The sequence below is a fragment of the Pezoporus flaviventris genome, unplaced genomic scaffold (assembly GCF_033815535.1).
Source record: "Pezoporus flaviventris isolate CSIRO_AGI_PZ_B2104156 unplaced genomic scaffold, CSIRO_AGI_Pfla_v1 ptg000001l, whole genome shotgun sequence".
NCBI classification, from domain to species: domain Eukaryota; kingdom Metazoa; phylum Chordata; class Aves; order Psittaciformes; family Psittacidae; genus Pezoporus; species Pezoporus flaviventris.
The window spans coordinates 56,436,849-56,459,535 of record NW_026892549.1 but is presented as its reverse complement, the minus strand read 5'-3'; the positions used below and the strand labels follow the sequence as shown (position 1 = coordinate 56,459,535).

General features: G+C 43.3%; 1 protein-coding gene across 37 annotated transcripts in view; it reads right to left on the bottom strand.

Moving 5' to 3' along the window:
- Positions 1 to 443: 443 nt before the first annotated feature.
- The window catches only part of MAP2 (microtubule associated protein 2), a 226,993-nt gene continuing 204,749 nt past the window's right edge, over positions 444 to 22,687 (bottom strand). For 19 of the 37 annotated variants that reach the window (XM_061459161.1, XM_061459170.1, XM_061459179.1 and 16 more), the window contains 5 exons: positions 22,123 to 22,273; positions 19,519 to 19,862; positions 4,497 to 4,578; positions 3,867 to 3,979; positions 444 to 2,805 (listed from right to left, as the gene is read on the bottom strand). In XM_061459161.1, the coding sequence (XP_061315145.1) occupies positions 2,590 to 2,805; positions 3,867 to 3,979; positions 4,497 to 4,578; positions 19,519 to 19,862; positions 22,123 to 22,273 (906 nt within the window). In that variant the 3' untranslated portion in view covers positions 444 to 2,589. Of the gene's footprint in view, positions 2,806 to 3,866; positions 3,980 to 4,496; positions 4,579 to 6,100; positions 6,194 to 19,518; positions 19,863 to 22,122; positions 22,274 to 22,687 lie in introns of all 37 variants that reach the window. The other 18 variants (XM_061459052.1, XM_061459114.1, XM_061459124.1 and 15 more) reach the window with 1 other exon arrangement.

Here is a 22,687-nt window from a genome sequence, read left to right as displayed (position 1 = left end):
GTTCTCACTAGCTAGTGTTCAGGGAAGCTGAGGTTCAATAGTACTGTAGTTTCTCTCCCACATTGGCCAAAGGCATAAAACCCCCCCCACTCAAAGTTAATTTATAGTAATTGACAGTATGATCAGAGCAATGTGCTATGCTGTTGTTTTTCCTTTCCGTCTTTCTTGTTTTTTTCCAGGAAAAAGGGGAAGAGGCTTTTAATGTACCTCGACACCGTTTCCATGAAAGTTGTAATATTACTCTAACCAAAAGTATAACAAATACAAGGCAGAAATCCAGATGCACTTAACATGGTTCTAAACTCCCTGTCCTTTGTATAAAACAACTGACTTACAAGCAGTATTAGGTACTTTACAGTGTGAAAAAGCTTTTTGCAGAGCAGCAGTGTCATGTGTGGGGCTGTTAGGAGTTCATCATCAGTAAAATTTTTAGAGATGTAAGCTTTTTGTTTTGTCTTTGTGCTGCTGTGACAGCTTAGCCAAAATCCCCCTTTGGTCCACTGAACACTTACTGTCTAGTAACTGCATTTACTACCTGAATTTAATGGCGGGGAATCCTGTGCTATTAATTATTAGAATCCTTCTCCACAGACATAAAAATCTCTACGAGTCTTTTCAGATCAAAGCCCAACACACACACACGCACACATACAAATTAAGAAGGAAAAAGAACAGATCAAAAGCTTCCAACACACAACGTTAACCTAATACATGTATTGAGTATAGCTCAACTGACAGTGCAAAGTTTAGTTGAGAAATTTTAAAAGGAAAAGATTAAACAATCTGCAAGAATGTAAACTGGTCATTCCATATGTCTACTGTACATATATTACCAGCAGGTGGTTATCTGCTGATGCAGAATACTACCATATTACCTTCAGTGTTCTCTTAGTGTCCATAAGATAGTGTTGGAGTTCCCACAGGTAACTCCGCTGGATCACTTGTTTACGTATCTCTGCCTTCCATCTTTTATGCACACTTTTCCTTATACGTTTTATAGTCATTATGATCCCACTTTGCTCAGGTTTTAAGATGCCCTATTTACTGATGAACCACTATGGCAACCCAGTCTAGGGGGCTCACTTTATTTATCTACATACTACAACTTACAGGCATTTCTGTTATGTTTATCACTGTTATCTGAGTGCCTGAGTGTATAAGTCATCACTAAAAGAGTGGAAAAAAAAAATATTAATACTTTTTTTCTGCGTTTCAACTTTAGCAAAAGAAAAAAATAAATAAATCTAACATTCACTGTTACTACAGGAGTTAAAAAAAAACAAAATAACAAAACAAGACCAACCAACCAAAATAGAAAATAAGAAAGGAAAAAAAACCAAACAACCAACCCAGAACCAAACTATTGTGGATTTTTTTTTTTTTATAATTCAGAATCCAAACTCAGCCATCTTTAGAGACCCTTTTACAAACATCCGGACCCCACAAAAATCATACCTTTGTGAAGAAAGGGAGAGAAGGGAAGAAGGAAGGAATCCTTTTTCTAGCATCACAGAAGAGACTTGCATCTGGCACTAAAACAGGGTCACGGCTTTTAGTTGTTACAGAAAGCAACTTCATGCTAAAATTTTCATCTTTTTTTTAAATGTATTCTTACGAATAGGGAAAAAAAACCCTGCTAACATCTACTTTTACATACCTAAAATTGCAACACCAAAGGGTGCAAGAGACACAGATACTGTGAATAAAGAAGTAGAATATTCAAGTATATGAGGAGGGTGTATCACAAATGGCCACAGAGAAATATATATATATCTATAATACTGTATCAAACAGATGGAAAGGATGTGAAACCGGTGGTGCATACACAAATCTAGCCGCTTAACCAACTTTCTAATCAGACACAAGTCTGTTGGGGTGGAAGTGCTGCTTTCAACAGCTTTATTACGGCACTTCCCCAAGCATGGTTTGAATGTTTTCAACTACTACTTTTAGTTATTAGTTAAATAATTTATTGGCTTTTCAGCTATACACTGACATAATTAACCAGGCCCCCAAAAAATGTTAATAATTTAATTCAACTTTTGTTCTACTCATTTATACAAAATAACACCTTTTTTTTTTTTAATTAAACTTGAATTTCTCTACATGCCCTTCCTTCTGCTAAGCAAACTGTTCATTTGACCTGTCATAACTTACAATGGGCAATTTCTTTCATTTCCCCAGCTATCAACAGAACAGTGAAATGAGCAACTTGGGATATTAACAAGGCTCTTCAGAAAGAGGTGGATGGCCTTCAGGCACATGAAAGGTAAAAATGCATTTTATCATAGTACGGTACTCCATGCAAGACAGAGCAGAGCAACAATAATTGTCCAATGTAACATACTGCAGTTGTATTACCCATATAAAGCCAGTGTCTTCCTGTTGTAAATGGAGATCAGGCCAATTTCTGCATCTATTTAATTATATTTTTTTCTGTTTTTTTTAACTGTATGGTAACTACAAGTCTTGGGATGTGACTTTGTTTTAGACATGATAAAGGATGAATGTAACACCTGCTCTGAGCCCATTCCTGCCAAGAGCTCATGCCTAGATATTATTACTTCATACAATGCGAAATGAGCAGATTCATAAGCCCTGCTTAGCAAGGGCTGCCGTGACATCTTCAGCAAGGGTAGCAAGCTGGGGCGACTCAAGCAGGTTGATGCTTCCAGAGGATGAGACGTTGCTGAGTCTGCGTGGTGAAGCCACGCTGGACCTGCCTGGTGACTGTGTGATGATCTCAGCCCCGTGATCGACACGGGCTTTAGCGTGCTCTCTGAAGTTTAGCTTCTGGCTGTCAATCTGCTCCAGGAAAGCAAAGAATTTAACACATTATATATTCACAGTATCACAGTATGTTAGAGATTGGAAGGGACCTCGAAAGATCATCTAGTCCAATCCCCCTGCCGGAGCAGGAACACCTAGATAATGTTACACAGGAATGTGTCCAGGTGGGTTTTGAATGTCTCCAGGGAAGGAGACTCCACAACCTCCCTGGGCAGCCTGTTCCAGTGTTCCGTCACCCTCACTGAGAAGAAGTTTCTTCTCAAGTTTAAGTGGAACCTCTTGTGTTCCAGTTTGTACCCATTACCCCTTGTCCTATCATTGTTTGCCACTGAGTAGAGCCTGGCTCCGTCCTCGTGACACTCCCCCTTTATATATTTATAGACACTGATAAGGTCACCCCTCAGTCTCCTCTTCTCCAAACTATAGAGACCAAATTCACCAAATTATTTTGTTATAGATCATCATTTGGGTCTTATTTTGTTTACTTTTAAGAACTCTTACAATGATTGAAGCTTCTTCACTCCTTAGAATAATTGAAACTGAAGATTTTGCACCTTGCTTAATATATACTAGTTTACTATGTTACATTCTCTTACTATTTCTGTCTCGGATGGATGGATGCTTTAATGAGCAGTACCATTGTCCCTAGTTCTATGAATTTAATATACATTTTATGGGCATTATGATTTGTTTCTGAAATATGTATTTTCAAATGTCTGTGGGAGTAATCTTACTTTCAAGATGTTTTCCTCCTGTTTCACAAAGCAGCCCTGATACATACTACAAACTTACTAGATCATACTGTACAACAGTCCCAAACAAGGTTCATCTTTATGGGGAAAGCCAGTGCACAAACTACAAGATGTTGCACTTTAAGATTCACTCTCAGCTTAGATGTGAATGTGAGACTGGTCATTCCAAATTCCAAAGGGAACAAACATCATGTGAGTGCGCTTGAAGGAGAACAAACAGATGTTTCCTACTCAATTCAGAGCCATCACTGAATTCACAGCTCTGATCATTTCACTGGGTGAGGGGCACAGTGGTGGCCTTTTCTCTGATGGCTGTCCTCTTACCTTGACGTTACCACCACCAGGTACGTGGTGGGCATTTTCCAGTGAACCAACTTTAGCCTGAGCTTTTTCTTTGAAATCCAGTTTCACGCTCTCGATTTTCACACGCCCGCCTCCTGTGCCAGGAAATGAAATATTGAGTAAGAGGCTGGAACGTCTCAGAAAGTCTGACTTGATGCACATGGATGCTCTCACATTACTTCCCTTTTAGTTGAGTTCTAATGGTTTTAGAGAAGCACAGAATACCATGCTGCATGTTCGGTAAAACATAAAATCTTCAACACATATTCAAACTATAAGGATGTGCTGTAGCCCTACTGATTTTCATGGGATTTAAGCAGATGCTTGAGTATTTTGCTGACTTCAGTCTGCATTTCAATATCTTATCAGACTAACATTATGCCACAGCAGCATCCTTCTGCATTAATTTTATCTCCTCTCTAAAGCAGGTGGCCCCATACCTTTATGGCTTTATATATCTAGTCAATGAGAGGTAAGACTATTATTTTTATTTGCAAAGTGTATTTACTTTCTCTTAGACTATAAAAGAGAATGGTATCATCCATGATTTCTCTTTCACATAACAGGATTAGGTCTTTGCTTTGTCCCACATCCCAGAAATTCCTACTATACCTGGCTTGTGGTGGATATTCTTGAGCGAGCCACACTTGGAAGTCACATGACTCAAGTCAATCTTCTTGGTTACAATTTGTACCTGTCAAACGCACACACACACAAATTACAGGTATGAAGAGAGTCAAATAAATTAAAATCCAAGCCCTGCAGAGGAAGAGCCCAAGCCTCTACAAACCACTGAAAAAAGAGAGATGGTTAGTAGAAAACAGACAATGCCACAAAGGGGGAAACACCTGGATTAATACAGCAAGCTTCCTTCCCACGTATGGAATGACAGAGCTGGGTTAAGCTTTACTATCAGCAGAACAAAGAGAAGGACAAAGCAGATCAGCTTGTGAGTTCTTTCTGACATGTTTCTGAGCCTCCTCTTGGGGTGGATGCTGCAAAGCCATGCATGCAGCAGGACCCATCCGTTTGTTTCTGCTCTTGAATGTGCATTGTGGCAACCTTTTTTCCTCTCTCCTATCTGTTTCATACTTTTCTGCATTCATATACGGTATGTATTCATGTCAGTCCACTATGGAAGGTCATGTGTGACTCCTGCAGCTGTACCTGAGCTGGTTGGTGTTCATCCAGCTGCTGGCTTGGTGGTGCTTACCCAAGAGCAGCAGCACTGCTACACTTAGTCCAGCAGCAGCACAGGCACCCTCCTTCCCCCTGCTGCTCGCTGCCTTACTGTTGGCTGCATTGCCATGATTGTGCTGAGCCCAGCTCAGGAACAGCCACAGAGCCACACTGCTGCCTTGCTACATTCCCAAACACCTTCCAGATGCAGCCTACAATCACAGTGACTGCGGTAGCAGGTGGCAGCCCCTCCAGGCCAGACAGGAGCTCCAGGGTAACTACAATGCCATTGGTTTGCTCACATCACCAGCAATGAGTTAAGCCAGCACTGGTGGCTGTACTGAATCTGTTTGGATCAGACATGTCCACACCATCAGCTCTTCCATCTCAGAGGAGATCATTTCCATCAGGAGGGTCATAGCTTCCTTAAGCTCTTCCTTAAGCTGTTCCAGTGAACTGAGAGGTGTCTGGTCAAACCCTGAGCAACCTCAATTTGTCACACTGGAATAATGCTGTGGCATTAGCACTCAGCATGCTGGCCCATCGCACCCTCTCTAAGCTTTCTTTATTCTTATGTTCTGTTTTACTTCTTTCTCTCTGATGGATGCATATAACTGAACGGTTAGCTGAGGAAGGACTGAGGCACTGGAAGATGCCCAGCTGTGAGGCTGCAGTCTCACTGTGAGCTGTAGTCTCTGTTTGGAAATTACTTTCTTGGGCCACTCCCATAAAAGGCACTGAATCATTTCTGCTCACACTGGACTGTTACTGTCAGCACCCTTGGGCGTTCAGAGATCATTCTTCTATTCTCATTTCCATTGCTCATCCAAGTTCTGGGAATGTGTTGTGCTCTATGCAGAAAGATCAGGAGGCTGCCATTGCATACACAGGGCTCACAGGACTACCAGACCAGACTCACGTAAAACAGTAGCAAGAAGGAAAGTAGTGCTCAGAGGAAGGGAGACAGAGGGGTCTGGCTGTGCTAGGCAGGTCACCACAGTGGAGATGCCTGTTCACAGGGTGTCCATACTACTTACATTTCCTCCCCCTGCAGAATGTTTGATGTTATCTCTGGAACCACAGCGGGATTGAATATCACTAAAATCGATCTTCTTGTTTAAAATCCTAACCTAAAAGGAATTGGAGGTAACTTACTATATACCATACGTACACTCCATCAGGGTGCAGGACAAGGGAGCCAGGGTAATTTTGCCTCCTGCTGTGACTCCTTCCCACTTGTATTGAAGTGTAAGAAAGCAAACCATGCCAATCTCTATGCTTAGTACGCTAACACAGCATATGTAAATACACTATGCTGCTCTCTTTCTACTTTACAAAGTGGTGGTGAAATACAAAGGGGGAAGTTTTTATACTGGGAGATAAGAGAGGTGGCTTTTGCCTGAAAACCTCAAAGAACTCCTTGCTTGCCAGGACTGGATAGTCCTTGGACAGCCTGTCCTAGGCTGTTTTGAGTGATGTCCATATTTCTGCTGGACCAGCCACAAGGAAAAGATGGAAACCCTCCTTCCCACAGCTCAGTACTCTAAGATTTCATGCAGAAATCCCAGATCCAGCCAGCTCAGGCACAGGTCAAAATCCTAAGGTATTTTGCCCCTCCTGCCATACAGTCATAACAGCAGCTCATAGAACAGATCATAGTGTGTCCTGTGAAAGGGGACTGACAAAATTAATTAAACTGAAGTTAGAGCTCTCTACTGCTCTCTGTCTTTAATGTCATCTACTAATGGGCAATGCAGAAAACAACACCTGGAAACTTACAGCTGCAATCACCACTTTCTGATTTCTGGTGCTTCTCCCCTGTGTTCCGTGTTTCTGGCAGAACAAGTACCCCACTGTCCCTTGATGGTGCGAGCCTCCTTTACAGACACTAGGAGCCTGCATTTTTTTTTGTCACCTTAGCTGCACCACAGGCATATGACCGTGCCTGGAGGTGAACTCCGCAAAGGCCTGGCCATGCTGTCCTCAGTGTTACCCCCATCTCGAACTTCATCTTGACCCCCACGTCAAAGCAGTTCCTCCACCTGGCAGAACTCAGGTTCCAGCACCAACTGCCCCCCCCCCCAGGAATGATATGCTGCTGGCCAGCAGTTATGAGTAGGCAGGGACAGCTGGGTGCAAGGTGCACACATAAGTGACACCACTTCCAGACTTCTTCCTGCGCAGGAGCACAGGATTGTGCTCACCAGTATTAAGCTTTTCAGGTGCGTGAGAAGGTGTTTTTGGCCAAGGCTGCACCTGCTTTCATTGTACCAGGAGGTTTTAATTACTCAAAGAGTGCCACCCATGCAGCTTATTCTTTCTCTGAGTTAAATAAGTGTTAGGTTGGGTTTTATTTATCTCTATGTTATTAATATACAATATGAATTTACACTCTTTACAGAAAGCCACAGAATTCTGGGGGTTGTCTCTTCATTTTGCTAAATGGCACTTGTAGAGCCTTCACTGGCATACTGCTTAGCACAGTCCTGTTGGCTGCTATTGTAGGTAAACTTAAAGTGACTGATACTGAGATAAGAGAAAGGGAAGGATACATGGGGGTACCTTAGTGTGGCTTCTTCCACTCCAGAAACACAAAGCAGCTGCAAAGGAGCTAAAGTGGCCAGTCGGAGAACCCTGTGCAGTTTCTGCTGCCTGGCTTCAGGTTCCCAAACTGCTCCATGCTCCCTGATAAATCTGAGACGTATCACTCCCTCTGTGCCTCACCTCTCCATACTAGGACAAGACTATTTACCCCCTTAGAGGGATATCAGATTTTGCAGCTCCCAGCTCTTGCAGTGGGGACATCATGTTTTGATAATGAGTCAAATCCCTCTGGCACTAAGCACTTAAGCCCAGTAAGAAAGAAGAAATCTTCAGAGGGTCCAACTTTGCAGCTAATGCGAAGAATTTCTTCACAGCAAGCTGTTTTCATGGGTCCCCCTCATTACATATAAACACTAAATCAGTCAGACTATTAGGATGTTAAGTGTTCTCTGGCTTTAACTGGCAAAGATCTATGGTGATGGCATGCTTAGCAATAAGGGTGATGACAACACCAGAAAACACAACTGGTAGGTCACCTTCAGACGGGTGTCTTCAGTAGGCAAACAGATTTCTGTTTTCCTCCCTCCTATCTACTTAATCCATCCAAGTAAACCAATATATACTGAAACATGAAAGCAAATGCCTTTCGAGTTTTATTCTTGTGCTTTCTCTCAATAGCCTATTTGTTTAAAAATGTACCTCAGTACTATACAAGACAGGTGTCACATCAGTTACAGAAACACACGTCTGATGTGGTGTCAGATCTGGCTCCCAGGGAGCTTCAGGCCAGACACAACTGGGCAAAACAGAAAGCCTTCCTAGCACTTTATGAGCACATACCTCAGCAATGGATCAGCACCACCTCTTTGCAATGGCCACAGGGGTGCCTTTGCTCTGAAAATGCTGATGTAGGGGACATGACAAGACCTTAGTGCTGCCTCAGCTCAGAGGCCTGTAGCTTAAAATGGACCCAAAGCAAGGTGGTAAGTTGAGATGGTGCCTTTGATCAAGTGCCTAAAGGCTGATTTGCACCCACAAGTCTGGAAGTTTATGAGTTTCCTGGCCCATGGACCTGGCTAGCAGATCTGTAAAGGACCAATCATCTCAATTATCCTCTGTGTCTCACTGGGTGAAATATGCCCTTGTGTAGAAGGGCCAGCAGGAGACCTATGTGTCATTTATATCCTGTTCTTAGGGCTGAAGTGAGCTGCGTGATGTGTATGTGCTGTGCTGGTCCTCTGGCACAGGGAAGAACTGCACTGATCCAAGGTTTTCTCTGATGATCTGTTTCTTCCTTTCCTGGATTATATCAATATCCCTGCACATATTTAAATCATGACTACCTTCTATAACTAAAGAATTCCACAACTACTGGAACCTTGTTTACTGTAGACTATGGCTTTAAACTGCTTAATCCCTCCATCCTATATTCTTCAGCAAGCCCTATTCTCTCTTGCCAACAGTATCTCCCAGATTTTTTCTCAGGTTTGATAGACAGGGCAAACAGACACCAGTACACAACCAGCTAGCTTTTTGTTGTCTCTGATTAAGGAGAAGGGCTGAGTTATCACTGCCTTTAACCCAACGACTGCATTATGCTGAATCTCTGTTTTGTACCCAGTCAACAACTATCACCCAACTTGGAGGGACTCCCTGTGTTTCTAACCACTGCTCCCTTGCCAGCACTGGTTGAAACTGGCTAACAGCTTACAAATGATTTGAGGATGGCTAAGATTGCCAGCCAGACAGCATGACTGCACAAACTTTGTTTCCTTTGAGAAATCAGACTGTAAACATGAGAGGGAAAGTACCAGAGAGGGACAGGAACTATTTAGGTTAAAGAGAAACTTTGTCTTGCAAACAAAGAATATAAAGTGACTGAATTATTTGAAGCTGGAATCTAGAGGGAAATTTGTAACTGTCAGAGAAGGGAAGCTCTGGAACTGCCTCCTAAAGGAACAGAGGTATGACAATAAAATGATAAACTTTTATGATGGCACTTGATGAAAGGAATTAGATTATGCAGCTCTCTGTGACAGAGGCAGCATGAACACCATGACTCACCAGGGAGGTCTCTGTGCTCCTGAATGTGTATGTACGTCTTCTGTGGGGGTGGAAGTGTGGTAGGGATGTACATACATGCACCTCAATTGTGCTGCACATTAAAAGAAAGATGAAGCCCGCTTATGCTCTCATTCAGGAAAGGGAACATCGTAGTCTGTGGCAGAAACAGGGCTGTTTTCTATTCATGCTCACTAAACATTCCAACAAGATAATGTCCTGACAGGGTCCCTCACAGCTCTTGCACTAACCTGCCAGTCTGAAATGGGTACATTCTCTCCTGATCTGATGCTGGTTTGCCCAGATATGCCAGACAGGGCCTGGAAGTCAGGATTTTGATCTGGACCAAGATGAGGTTCCTCAGCATTTGTCATATCCATGTAAAGTTAAACCACAGTGGAAAAATTAAGCCTTACAGACAATGTGGGATTTATACCACAAAACCACACTGACCAAGGAAAAATCAGCTTCTGTCTGAAGCTCTGAAAGTCTGACAGACTTTCTCGCCAACTCTGTCCTCTGATGACTCCTAAGCAATGGTCCAGTACTGAAGCCTAGGGCAGACTGTGTGCTGATGTTGCACATAGCATAGCCTCAGTGACTCACTACTTCTAGGAGTCCCCAGCAGGAATCAGATACCGTGCTTCAGCACCTTCTGTGCTGTTTGAATGCTATCTATACTGGGAGATGCAGGGCATGGGTAGGAAACCGAACATATACCAGTGCACATAGTATGGGAAATGGACAGGAAGAATTAGAAATCCATGTGCAGTCACTGGGCTTTGATCTGGCTGCAATTCCAGAGACATGGTGGCATAGCTGGTGTGACTGGAATGTTGTCATGAATGGCTACATGTGTTTTAGGAAAGACAGGCCAGGAAGGCGAGGTGGTGGAGTTGTCCTTTATGTGAGAGAACACCTGGAATGTCTGGAACTTTGTCTCAGGGTGGATGATGAGTGAGTCAAGGAGCAGCCTCACAATCACAGGCTCTGGTTCTCATGGGAGACTTCAATCACCCTGACATCTGCTGGAGGCAGACATCTGCTGGAGGAACAATCAATGTGGGAGATTCCTAGAAAGCACTGATAACTTTCTGATACAGGTGATGCAGGAACCAGCAAGGAAAGGTGTGCTGCTGGACCTTATACTAATAAACAAGGAAGGACCGGCTGGTGATGTGAAAATTGGGGGAACCTGGGCTACAGCAACCATGAAATCTTGGAGTTCAGTATCATGCAAGGACGAAGCTGGGCAATAAGATCATAACCCTGGACTTCAGGAGAGCTAACTTTGGACTCTTCAGAGGCCTTCTTGGAGAATCCCATGGGAATGGGCCCTAAAAGGAAGAAGGGTCCTTGAGAGCTGGTTAATATTCAAGGATCACTTCCTCCAGGCTCAAGAACAGTACAACCCCACAAGCAAGAAACTGAGCAAAGGGGACAGGAGACCTGTATGGATAATGTGGAACTTCTGTGAAAACTCAAGAGACAAGCAGGAGACAGGAGATGGAAGCAGGGACAGGCAGCTTTGGAATATAGGGGCATTGTCAGAGTAGACACAAATGCAACTAGGATAGCCAAGGCCCATTTGGAATTATATCTGGCTAAGGATATCAAAGACAACAAGAAGGGCTTCTTCAAATACATTAATAATAGAAAAACTAGGGAAAATGTGGGCCCACTACTGAATGAAGCAGGGACCGTGGTGACAGAGGATGCAGAGAAGGCAGAGAAACTGAATGCCTTCTTAACTTGAGTCTTCAATGCCAATGCCAGCCCTCAGGAACCCGTGATCCAGGAGACCAGGGAGAAGGCCTGGAGAAAGGAAGTCTTTCTCTTGGTTTAGGAGGATTGGGTTAGAAATCATTTAGACAAACTTGACATCCACAAGTCCATGGGCCCTCAAGAGATGCATTTATGTTTTTCCTGCCTTGCAGTTATGGCCTCTGAGAAGCTCTATCACAAACACTGTGCCTAAAACATTTACAAAAGCTCCAGTTGCTGTATGAACACGGTGTCAGGCTGTGATACTGGGAAAAGCTCCCAGACTCCTAAAAACTTATCAGAAAGGGCCAGGTTCCTCCTACTTACCACAGCATCACAGTAATTTGACATAACTAGACATTATTCAGTGTTTGGTCTCCTGGTTAATACAGGGATTGAGTGAGATAATAATTGGTCTTGCATAGGAACCAAGGTTAAGGTTAAAATCTGATAAGCATCAAGAGGCAGTTCTCAGTGCTTCCAAATCTACATATTGCCGAGGACAGATGATACTACAGTTTTCATGCTTCTGGCAGAGGCTACAGGTAAAGGGAGAGGAAAGGCTGTTTATTTGGCCTAGCAAAGTTCTTGAAGAGAAAGACTGTGCCTCAGACTTTCCACATCTACAAACAGAGCTTGTGATCATGTTCAACCCTTGCACTCCTGAAATTACTGTATATATACAGTAGGGAAGCTGCCAGCCTACAAGCTAGTGAGATTCAAAAGAAAAGGCTGTACTGGACATAGCATAGGCAAAATAATATTCTATCCTCACTTTGCTTTTCCTAAAGGGTGAACAAGACAGGTTCATTTCTGACATTTCTCTAAGTACAGAGCAGACACTCAGCATGTAATATCTCAGCCTGAACAGTTAGACTGTGAAAAAAACAACTGAAAATAGATACTTCCAAAGGGAAGTATCAGTAAAATAAACAGATGTCTTGCAATCAGCCACATACATCTTCAATACTTGCATAGGACATCAATAGCTGATTTACAAGCTGCTTTCTACCTATTTACAAATCACTGTAATTAATAAGGTGACCACACTGAACTAGGTACATTCCGTACATTCCCACCAATAAAGGGAGAAAAGGCCTATAGAGAAATGGTGACAGGTTTCGTATAATTGTGCAGGGAAATACAAAGAGTTTGCAGTCAAGAGACACCAGCTGAATTTAACAGACAACTCAAGGAAGTGCAGGATCCATGTTAGATGAAGCGTAACGTGTTCTGGAATCATACTCCTCACTAAATCTGGGGAGCTGATGCAAAGAATGGCAAAAGAAATTGAAGGAGATTCACTCATGCCAAATAAAAAAGACCCTATAAGCTCCGTTAATTCAGCTAAACCATAGAATCCTTGCTTCAGTCCTCCCTTAAACAAAATAGATTTTACTAAACTACAGAGTTTGATACTTAAATTTTAGAGGCAACAGTCCCTACGTGTGGCAAGAGTACTAACAGCTTCAAATATCAAGTGTTGAGCATCAAGTATCAGTTTTCCAGTCATGTTCCTTATCTTTAAGAAGGAGTGACTTTGAGTTGTGTCTGGATTCTTTACTGCACCATAGTGGAGAAAATTCAGTTGCTCAGTTCAAGTTCAAAAAACTCTCTTGTGTTTCACTCTTCGTGCAAGCTGGCTTTCCCAGAGCTCAGCAGACACGTCCCTTAGCATCTCTTTTTATTCAAATCCATATTTCCAAGATAAAACCTAAGCCTTTTATCCTATTCTTTCCTGCCCTTTCCCATCGAGCAAAATAAACTCTTTTCCTCATCTTCCTGTGCAAGACAGAACACTATTATATGACCAAACAGCTCTGATGCAGATTATGTATTGCCTGAACATTTTTTCCCAAAAGAACAACCTTCCCTATTTTATTTCTCAAAATCTAGACTACTTCTTTCTTAGCTGAAAATACTTCCGCTGCTGAACCTGCTGCTGGCATGACTCAGACTTGCACAGAATTTATGTCCTGGGAATTTCAGTCTCCTCTAGAAAAAGAAATAAATTACAGCTTCTCCCCTCACTGTTACCAAGAGACCAGTAGCGTATGGTTCCTCATGGCCAGAATTTGTCTCCTCTGTCATTAGCTACCTAAAAGTTGTCACTGGTCACTTAAGCTGCCACTGTAGACACTGGAAAGATCCTCCAGAAAGTGATGCCTTCAACCCTAACTAGACAGACTGAATATACCAGATCTGACTGGCAGAAATCAGTGCACTCCTGCTAATGGCCTTCAAAAGAAGGAGAAACATCAGGTTATGGCTACTGTAGTCAGTGGAGGTTTTGTTAGAGGCTAGAGCCCCATCAGACAGCTTGTGACTGTATGACTGGCAACCAAGTACCATACTGCTGCCAGTGCACTGCCCCCCTACCCCAGTGGGATGGGGGAGAGAACTGAAAGAAAGGTAAAACAACTCATGGGTGTTAATAATAATAATAACTAATAATAATAACAATAATAACAATATGAGGACATAAAGAGAGAGCAAAAGAGGAATATAATGAACAAAAAAACCCATAGAAGTGACGCTCACCACCCACTGACTGATACCCAGCCCGATCTGAGCAGTGATTAGCCCCTCCGTCTAACTCCCCTCAGTTTCTATATTGAGCATGATGTGATATGGTATGGAATACCACTTTGACTAGTATCATAAACATAAAAGAGAATGTCAGATTGGGACAGGAAGTTCCAATTCCTTGCTCATTTCTACCAACCAAACACCTTTTCTCAAAGAAACTTTCTAAAACTTGCTAAAGCCTGGCACTGATTGCTTCATTTTTCTAAAATATGAGTCAGGAAGATCTTCCTTTTTATCCAGAATAATTCAGAGCTTAACTGTACAGACTGTTCTTGGGCAAGCCTTCCATTAAATGAGTGCAGTCTGAACACAGGAGCTGCAAGATGTTATTTCTGTATAATCTGTAATGATCAGCCAAAATTCTGACTTTCAAAACCTTAAAAATTATGGGTTTGAGCGGTGAGAACTTTGAAGGTGTGCCTGAAACTCCCCATGGCTCTTTGCATTCCATCTTCAATTAACAAGGGACGAATTCATTTCTGATTTTCAGTCCAGAACAAACTCCTTCAAATGTCTCGCAAATCCACAAATCTGGGAATCTATAAAGAAAACCAAACCAGACTGACACAGATTAATTTATCTCACAGTTGCGAACTGGTGACTTGGTAAATGCACAAACTTGTTCCAATGAATGCAGCTGCCCGTGTGGAAACAATTGCCTCCCAGCCTCTCATTAGCTAAGTACTTTCACTGCTGCCGTGTCACATTGTCAGTCCACATCTCCCTATACAGCTGCCTCCTCTGGCTCTAGTTGGGGAAGCATCAAACCTTATAAGATGATTTATGTTCTTCACTGTCCTGAGCAGGCACATTCTCTTAACTCGGGCCAAAGTGACAGGACAAGGGGGAAAAGCTTTAACCTGCCAGAGGAGAGACTGAGATGAGCTCTTAGGCAGAAGTTCTTCCCTGTGAGGGTGCTGAGGCGCTGGCACAGGATGCCCAGAGAAGCTGTGGCTGCCCCATCCCTGGCAGTGTTCAAGGCCAGGTTGGAAGGGGCTTGAAGGAACCTGCTCCAGTGGAAGGTGTCCCTGCCCATGGCAGGGGGTTGGAGCTGGATAAGCTTTAAGGTCCCTTCCAACCCAAACCAGTCTGGGATTCTATGATTCTATAAAAGTGCTTTTAGATCACAATGTATTGGAGAAACAGTGCATGATGTGCCAGAAGGAGATGAGAGACAGAATGGGACCCAGCAACAGCTCAGTCTGCACTTTAATTAGGCCTTTATTTTTCACTACCTTTTAGGACACTTTCCATCAACCAGTGCACCAATAGCATATAATCTAGATCTTCAGATTAATTTTGGGGCAGTCATCAGTGGTCATAACATGGTATAAAGACATGTGAAACCGAGGAAGAGAGTTAAAGATGCCATCCCAAGGGGAACTTACTGAATGCCCTTTTGACCTGCAGTTCTCCCAGGAGGTGCTCAGCTCTGGTGTGCACTGGATCTGTCTGTCTCTGTCTCTGCATCCTGGCAGCCTATACCTGACACAGGGAACACTTCAGGAGACTACTGCTCTCTGCAGGTGGGGTTGTAAATTGTGATGATGGAAGGGTGTGAGATGTGTTGTCATCTCGCCTGACAACCAAACTGATTCTGAAGCTAACAAAAAGATGACAGATATTCACACAAACCTCCTCCTCTGTGTAGCTCTGAGATGTCTTATACTTCCCTGTGCTGGTCTATTTTATCCTCTAATGCAGATGCCTATTCTCCTTGCCAGCATTCTTGTGGTTTCTGGACAGGTTCTGCTGAATAGTGTTGTCATCAATTTATTCAGACGTTCTGACCCATGAATAACTGCACTTTGTTTTCTACTGTTTAGTGAAGATGGTGAAGTTCTTCCTTAATCTTCCTAAAAACCTTTAAGGAACACTTGGTTCTTCAACATTTGTTCTTCAACAAAAGCTCAGGGATTGAGTTTCTCTACATGTCACCTTACTTCTTACAAGATGCCTGGCTCTTACTGTAGTGATATTTAAACCTTGTGTATGGCATTCTAGTCTATACAGCTCCATTCACTTTGATGAAGCTCTGCTGATTCACATCCACTTAAATTCTTGCCCATGGCTCAGGGTTTAGGTATACATTTTAAGATTAAATTAAAACAAATCTAGGTTGGCTTTACCCTTGGTTGCTGGCCTATGCTGCTTTATGAATAGTCTGCGTGGTCAGTAATGGCAGGACTCAGTTAGTGCACTTTTGCACTCTGATATGGTACAAACTCCATTCATAGACAGAATTTCAAGAAGATCAAAAATCTGAAAAGAAAAACCCCAGTCTTGGCATCTGAAACAGAGTTCCAACCCCTTCCCTCAGTTCCTCCATGCTTCCCTTGGGCTGTCTGAGAAATAACAGATGCAAATGGGTTACATTTGAAAGCACAGCATTTCCTCCACAGCTGATACAGTGTGAAAACCCATCTGAAGCCCAGCAGACATACCCATGAGCTAGTCGCCTCTGAGCTTTGCCAAGAATGATACATTTCACCGTACTCTGCTATAAAGAGAAAACCAGACAACCACCTACTGGCTGCAGCACAGAGCTGAGAACCCCTTATTTCTCCAGCCTGCAGAATACCAGTTAAACACATCTCAAGCCATCTATTCCTAGTAGGACCTTAATGAAGGGCAAAGTTAACTTGCTTCTGCCCCTAGAAGCATGCTCCTTTTTTTTTCTCCTTCCTATCAGGTGAAGCTATTTCTCTTCTTTGTTTCTGAGGCTGCAAGCCAGAGCTGAAGTAAAATCAGTCTGCTGTCTGATGAGCTTTTGATGAAATTCAAGGCTCAAGTACTGTATTTCTTGATTTATTTAGCATTCAAACATCCCCTGCTTCTTCAGTTCTGCGCCTCAGCCTCTGGCAGTTTCAGAGTGGGGCTGCTTTCTCTAGAACAGCTGTAAGCTAAAAGACGACCTTCTGCTAGGTTCGGATATGCCTCTGGTAAAAGGATAGCCTGTCTCCAAATGACACTTCTGAGCTGCGTATCTGTATTCCTTTAGTGATTTACATGTCACGTGTATGTACTTAACATGCCCAGATATATGCTGGCTTTTTGTCTGCTTATTTTTCCTGTGGTTATTGCTATCAGCACTTCCAGCTCAGGTTATAAAACTCAAGCAGCTTTCGGTTTGTTTCATGTATCATCACTAAAAGCAGATAGCAGATAACAGCTTATTTCAGCCAGCACAGTATTTGCCACCAGACATTAAAGAAGTGAGCAGACACAAGGAAACGAAATTAGCTTTCATGTGTTCCTCTCACAGCCCCTATGAAATTAAACTGCAGAAACTGGAAAAGAATTAATCCTAAAACCTCTTGTCTAGACTAAGCAACTATGGCATAAAGGAAAACTTCAGTGAGTCTCTCTCTGCTCAACCCAGCTCAGTGGCCACATATCACTGGGAACTGAAAAATGCTTTAGCCTCAGTGACATTATGTCCACCCAGCAGATTTCCCCTGTGATCCCTGGAAGAATGAAATGCCAATTGCTGTGCCATCCTTCACTACCCTGTAAAGACTGCAACTCTATGAAGTGTAGCTGTCTAGGCATGCCATTCACAAAGAAATACAATTGCTGTGCTCTCCCCTGGGCCTTGTATGGCTGTTAACAGTCCACAGAGAATACCAGAGAGGAGGAGGGCTGGCTAACATGGTGCTGGTTTTGAGCCGCAGGTCCAGCAGCTGGGCTTGTTATGAGGAATGCTAATCCAGATGCACAGGCTGAATTTGTGTTCCAAGCCTCCTGAAGCCCCTGCGCACTGCTACCATCTGCCATGCAATATGTCAAATGAGTGTTGAACTCCCCCACAAAATAGTTACACAGATACTTGTCAAAAGAAAGGCAGAAGAACCTTTGCTGAGGCATTATCTTGACTTTATCTGAGTAACTGGCTACTGTCCAAAGCCTGGAAAGCAATGGATGTGTTAATTTACCATGAAAACAGGATCAGCTTCTAAGAGATACCTTATTGTTTACAACATGAGCCTGGGTTTTTCCCCTGCAACACCTGCAGGAGGTTGCAATGTTAAGATTTGATCCAATTTAATATTTTTTTCTGAGACACCATTAGGCAAACCTCACTGCTGTGTATATTCCACTATGAATTCAAAATCTCACGTATATATAGAAGTATCTAATCTGCAAGCACTGTACAACCCAGCTTTCTGGAATGTGTGCTGCACCCCCAGAGCGTGAGGAGCAGGTCGAGGGAAGAGATTCTCCCTCTGCTGCACTCTGGGGAGACCAACCCTACAGTCCTGATCCAGCTCTGGGGAAACAGCACAACACGGACGTGGAGCTGCTGGAGTGAATCCAGAGGAGGCCACGGAGATGCTGTGAGGGCTGCAGCAGCTCTGCTATGGAGCCAGGCTGAGAGAGTCGGGCTGCTTCAGCCTGGAGAAGAGAAGGCCCCTTAAGGGGAGGCCTTACAACAGCTTTAGTGCCTAAAGGGGCTACAGGAAAGCTGGAGAGGGGCTTTGGAAAAGGGCCTGTAGGGACAAGACAAGGGGAATGGCTTTAACCTGCCAGAGGGGAGAGCTCTTAGGCAGAAGTTCTTCCTTGTGAGGGTGCTGAGGTGCTGGCACAGGGTGCCCAGAGAAGCTGTGGCTGCCCCATCCCTGGCAGTGTTCAAGGCCAGGTTGGAATGGGGCTTGGAGCACCCTGCTCTAGTGGAAGGTGTCCCTGCCTGTGGCAGGGGGTTGGAACTGGATGAGCTTTAAGGTCCCTTCCAAGCCAAACCATTCTGTGATTTTACGACTTTGCTTAACACATGTTAAGTCTTCAGCCAAAAGCGATACTCATGACAATGTGCTTCACTGCATAACTCTGCAAGGTATGAAACTATGTCTTTTTAATTGCATCGTGTCCCTGAATTCTTGTTCTTTCAGACAGTAAGAAAAACATTATCTGCCTTATTACACATTCATCTTTTCTTATATTACATTCATTCTCCAGTTTATACAATTTAAGCCCTGTTCCTGCTTATTCAAACCCTGCAGCAAGAAAAACAGTTAAGTCTAATATCTGTCTCCTCCCTTCATCTTTAACTTGGGGTGGATTTGCCAGGTTGGAGTCTGCAACCCCCATTAACATCACCCAACACAATGCACATGCAATGCGGAATGACCCAAGAAAAGGTCATGTCGTGTGCAATCCTACTAACATCTATTTAGGTTGAATTTGAACTTGCTTGAATTAAAACAAACCTCTTCCATTTGTTGGTACTGATAAAGACTAGATAAGCAGCAACTGATGAGACTTCAGGCTGAAAGTTATCTATGGCATGGAGTGCAAACTCTTACTTTGAAGTTTTCCAACTGCTCTCAGTGAGGCACCATTAGTTTTCAGGGGACAAAATACTTTCTCAAGACTGTCCTGGCCCCTGCCTTTTATCATCACTGAAACAGTGCATATGGACAACAGAAGCAGCATTTGCAAGGCAACTCAAATGGATCCCATCCCACACCCATCCCAACATGAAAAGTGGAATCCTTACCTGCCCCCCTTTAGGCTGGTATTTGATATTATCTGTTGATCCAATTTTGGACCTGACGTTCTTGAGGTCAGGTAGAGGCTGATTAATAACCCGTAGCTGCTTTGGAGTGGCTGGAGATTTAGGAGGAGTGCGAATTATGGCAACCTTTTTCTCAGTAGGTACCAGTATGGCAGATTTGGGGGTGCCAGGAGTGTGTGGGGTCCTGGAGTAGCTGGGTGTCCCTGGAGTGCCTGGGGTACGGGAGGCATAGCTTGGTGGTGTCCCTGGAGTGATGGCAGTGGAGCCTGGAGTAGTGGGAGTCGAAGTTCCACTTTTTCCTGTTCTGCTACGAATTGGCTCTGATCCTACATCCAGGACAAAAACTAGCATTAGACCCACAGAAATACAGCTCTTCTTCCCTATGCTCCTCCCAGTGCTGCATCCCTGTGTGCCAGGAGAGATACAGTTCTAAGATGGTAGAATGGCACACTGGATGTCTATCTCTGTGTCTTACTTTGCCCATCAACCTGTCAGGAGTTACCTTGTCATGTATGGTTGAGCTGGTTAACTCCCCATATGGTGACTGAGTTCCCTGTTTTGTAACACAGCCATGCTTCCCACAAAGCTCACTAAATGAGGCACAATACCACACTGATTTCCATTTTGGGTAAAGGACGAGAAGCACCCTTGGAATCTAACCTGACATTGAGGGACTCAATCTGACAACCTGACTAGCCAGTAAGAATGCTGTCACCAATTTCAATGGATTTGAGCATTGAACTAGAGAGTGGGAAAAATTCTGATCGTAATACTGAAACTAAAGGCTCTAAGTGCCTGGCAGCTGCTAGTCACATACCACTGCTGGTTATCCAGTGTCTGCAGCTGTTCCCTGGGTCAGCATTCAGCTAATGAACAAGTCATAGCTCTGTTGTGTGGATAGGCAGATGTCCCTCACATTCAATTGCTATTTTTCACTAGTGCAGTGAAAGAAAGCAATTAGAGAAGTCAACCTAGCTGAAAAGTCACATTCTAGTTACATCTGCATGTGAGTTAGAAATAAATAAATATTGTAATGTTTTATAGCAGCTCCACTCAGTGCTTGTGGCATTGCCAGTCATCCTCACTGAGCACAAGAACAGTTTAGTATTGGCACTGTGTTTTCTGCAGCCAGCTCTGCTCGTAACTCTCAAACACAAATAAACAAGCTGAGGTACTTCCATATGCTGCTTTAAGTAAAGCTCCACTGAGAATACTCAGAGAGAGAAAGACCAAACCAACCCTCAAAGCCTGGAAACCCCAGTGCTGGATAGGTGCATGTACATTTTCACCTTTGAAATGTTCAGGAGTTATAAATCCAATGGGCCTCTCTAGAGCATCCAGTGGGGCTAATAAAAAAACTTATCTGAAGTATTTGTCAATCATTCTGTTTAAGTAACAGTGAGGGACCAAACCCAAGGCACTGCTGCCCCTGGGGTCCAGGAGAAACTCTTTGGTTTACATGACTCATCAGACAGATAGAGCATACTCCTCTCACTTCCAGTTTCCCTGAAGGGTTTCTTTATTTCCAAACCAACCCTAAACCTAAACCCAACCTTCTCACCATACCAGCTGAGACAGAAAGGGAGTATTATTTTGTTCCCCAGCTCCCTGCAGCTTTGGTATATTTATTTTTCATTCCTCAGCCCTTCACCACATTGGCAAATGCTCAATGGCCTCTCACTCCTCATCAGCAGAATGGGCTGCTATGCCAGCTGGGGGTCACTCTGCTTACAAAGGGTCTCTGTTTTACCCTTGGAGAATCATGCAAGAATTTCAAAGCACATTTTCTGTAGAATTTAATCATCTATTTCCCTGTAGCTCCTATAAAAGATTGGTTTCTAAAGAGAGAAACCAGAGGAATTCCTATTGGAAAGCAGGGAGCTATATCCAGGTTCTGAGGCCTGTGTTGAATGCACATCTAACTAAAAGTTCTGGGGTATTTGATAAAATTCTCTTTGTTCTGTGATTTCTTCTGGTTTGTGATTTGATAAGATTAGTCCTCCTAAAAGGACCTTGCTGTTTTACTATCCTAACCTACTCCCATGAGTCACTCCACTTGCCAACATCTCAGTTCCCAGCAGAGAGTTTACCCTAGTATTATGGCACAGGGAGATCATCACTGTGAAACAGCAAATTAAAGACTATAACTACCAGTTTCCCTTTCCCAAGATCCATCAGAATATTTTATGTTCCTTACTTCAAGTTTGTCTCATTTTTTTACTTGTAATTTACTTTGTAAATGCCCTGTGTTAAATATCTTGCTGTTGTGGTTTAAGCCACCTGCCCAGCTCTGAACTCCCTGCAAAGTCACTTTCAGGTATCAGCAATCAGTCTGAACAGCAGTCCTAGGTCTGGGCATTGCAGAGGACAGAAAGGGTGCATCCTGTCCCTGTTTTCAAGCCCATGCTGCTCAGCACTTGGTATCTGGACAAAATGAGTTTGTGGGGCTTGATTTCCAAGAGCATACCCCAGACCTGCCCCCTGTGTAAAAGGCAAGGACACATGACGCTATGGCAATATGACACATCTAACACGGATGGGAGACACCCACAGCAGTAGGAGAAGGTTAATATGAAAAAAACATACGGGTGGTCCGTCGTACTGAAGAGAGAGAAGCTGTGAGGGAGAGAGAATTCTCCTCTCTGTCTCGGTCTCCTGATACACCTCTTCGAGCAGGAAGGATAGAGGAAGGTCGTGGTAGAGAGGAACGCTTTTCAGGACTCTTGCTTACTCCATCCTAGTAGTAGCAACATAAAAAAGGAAGGTTTAGTTTTCAAAACTCAAAGATCAATAGGCTGTGATTTCTCTTAACCTGTATAGAAGGGGAAACCTCATCCTATAGGCCCAACTTACCACTCACACAGGAACCTGTTGGGATCCAGCTAGCTCCCATGCTCTGCATAGCTCCCTAGTGCTTGTTTACTGCATCAAAACACCAGTAATCTGATGTACTTAACACAGATACTCTTAGATCTAAATGAATGGATTCCACATTTGTTTCTTAGTAAGAAACAAGGGGTTATTTTACTGCAAGTTGAAGTTAAAGAATTTACTCTCTGGAGCTCAGGTGTGGAATTCTTACATGAATTTACCTGCAAAGTAACTGCAGTACTGGTGCCCAGAATATACCCCACAGAGGTGTGATTTTTTG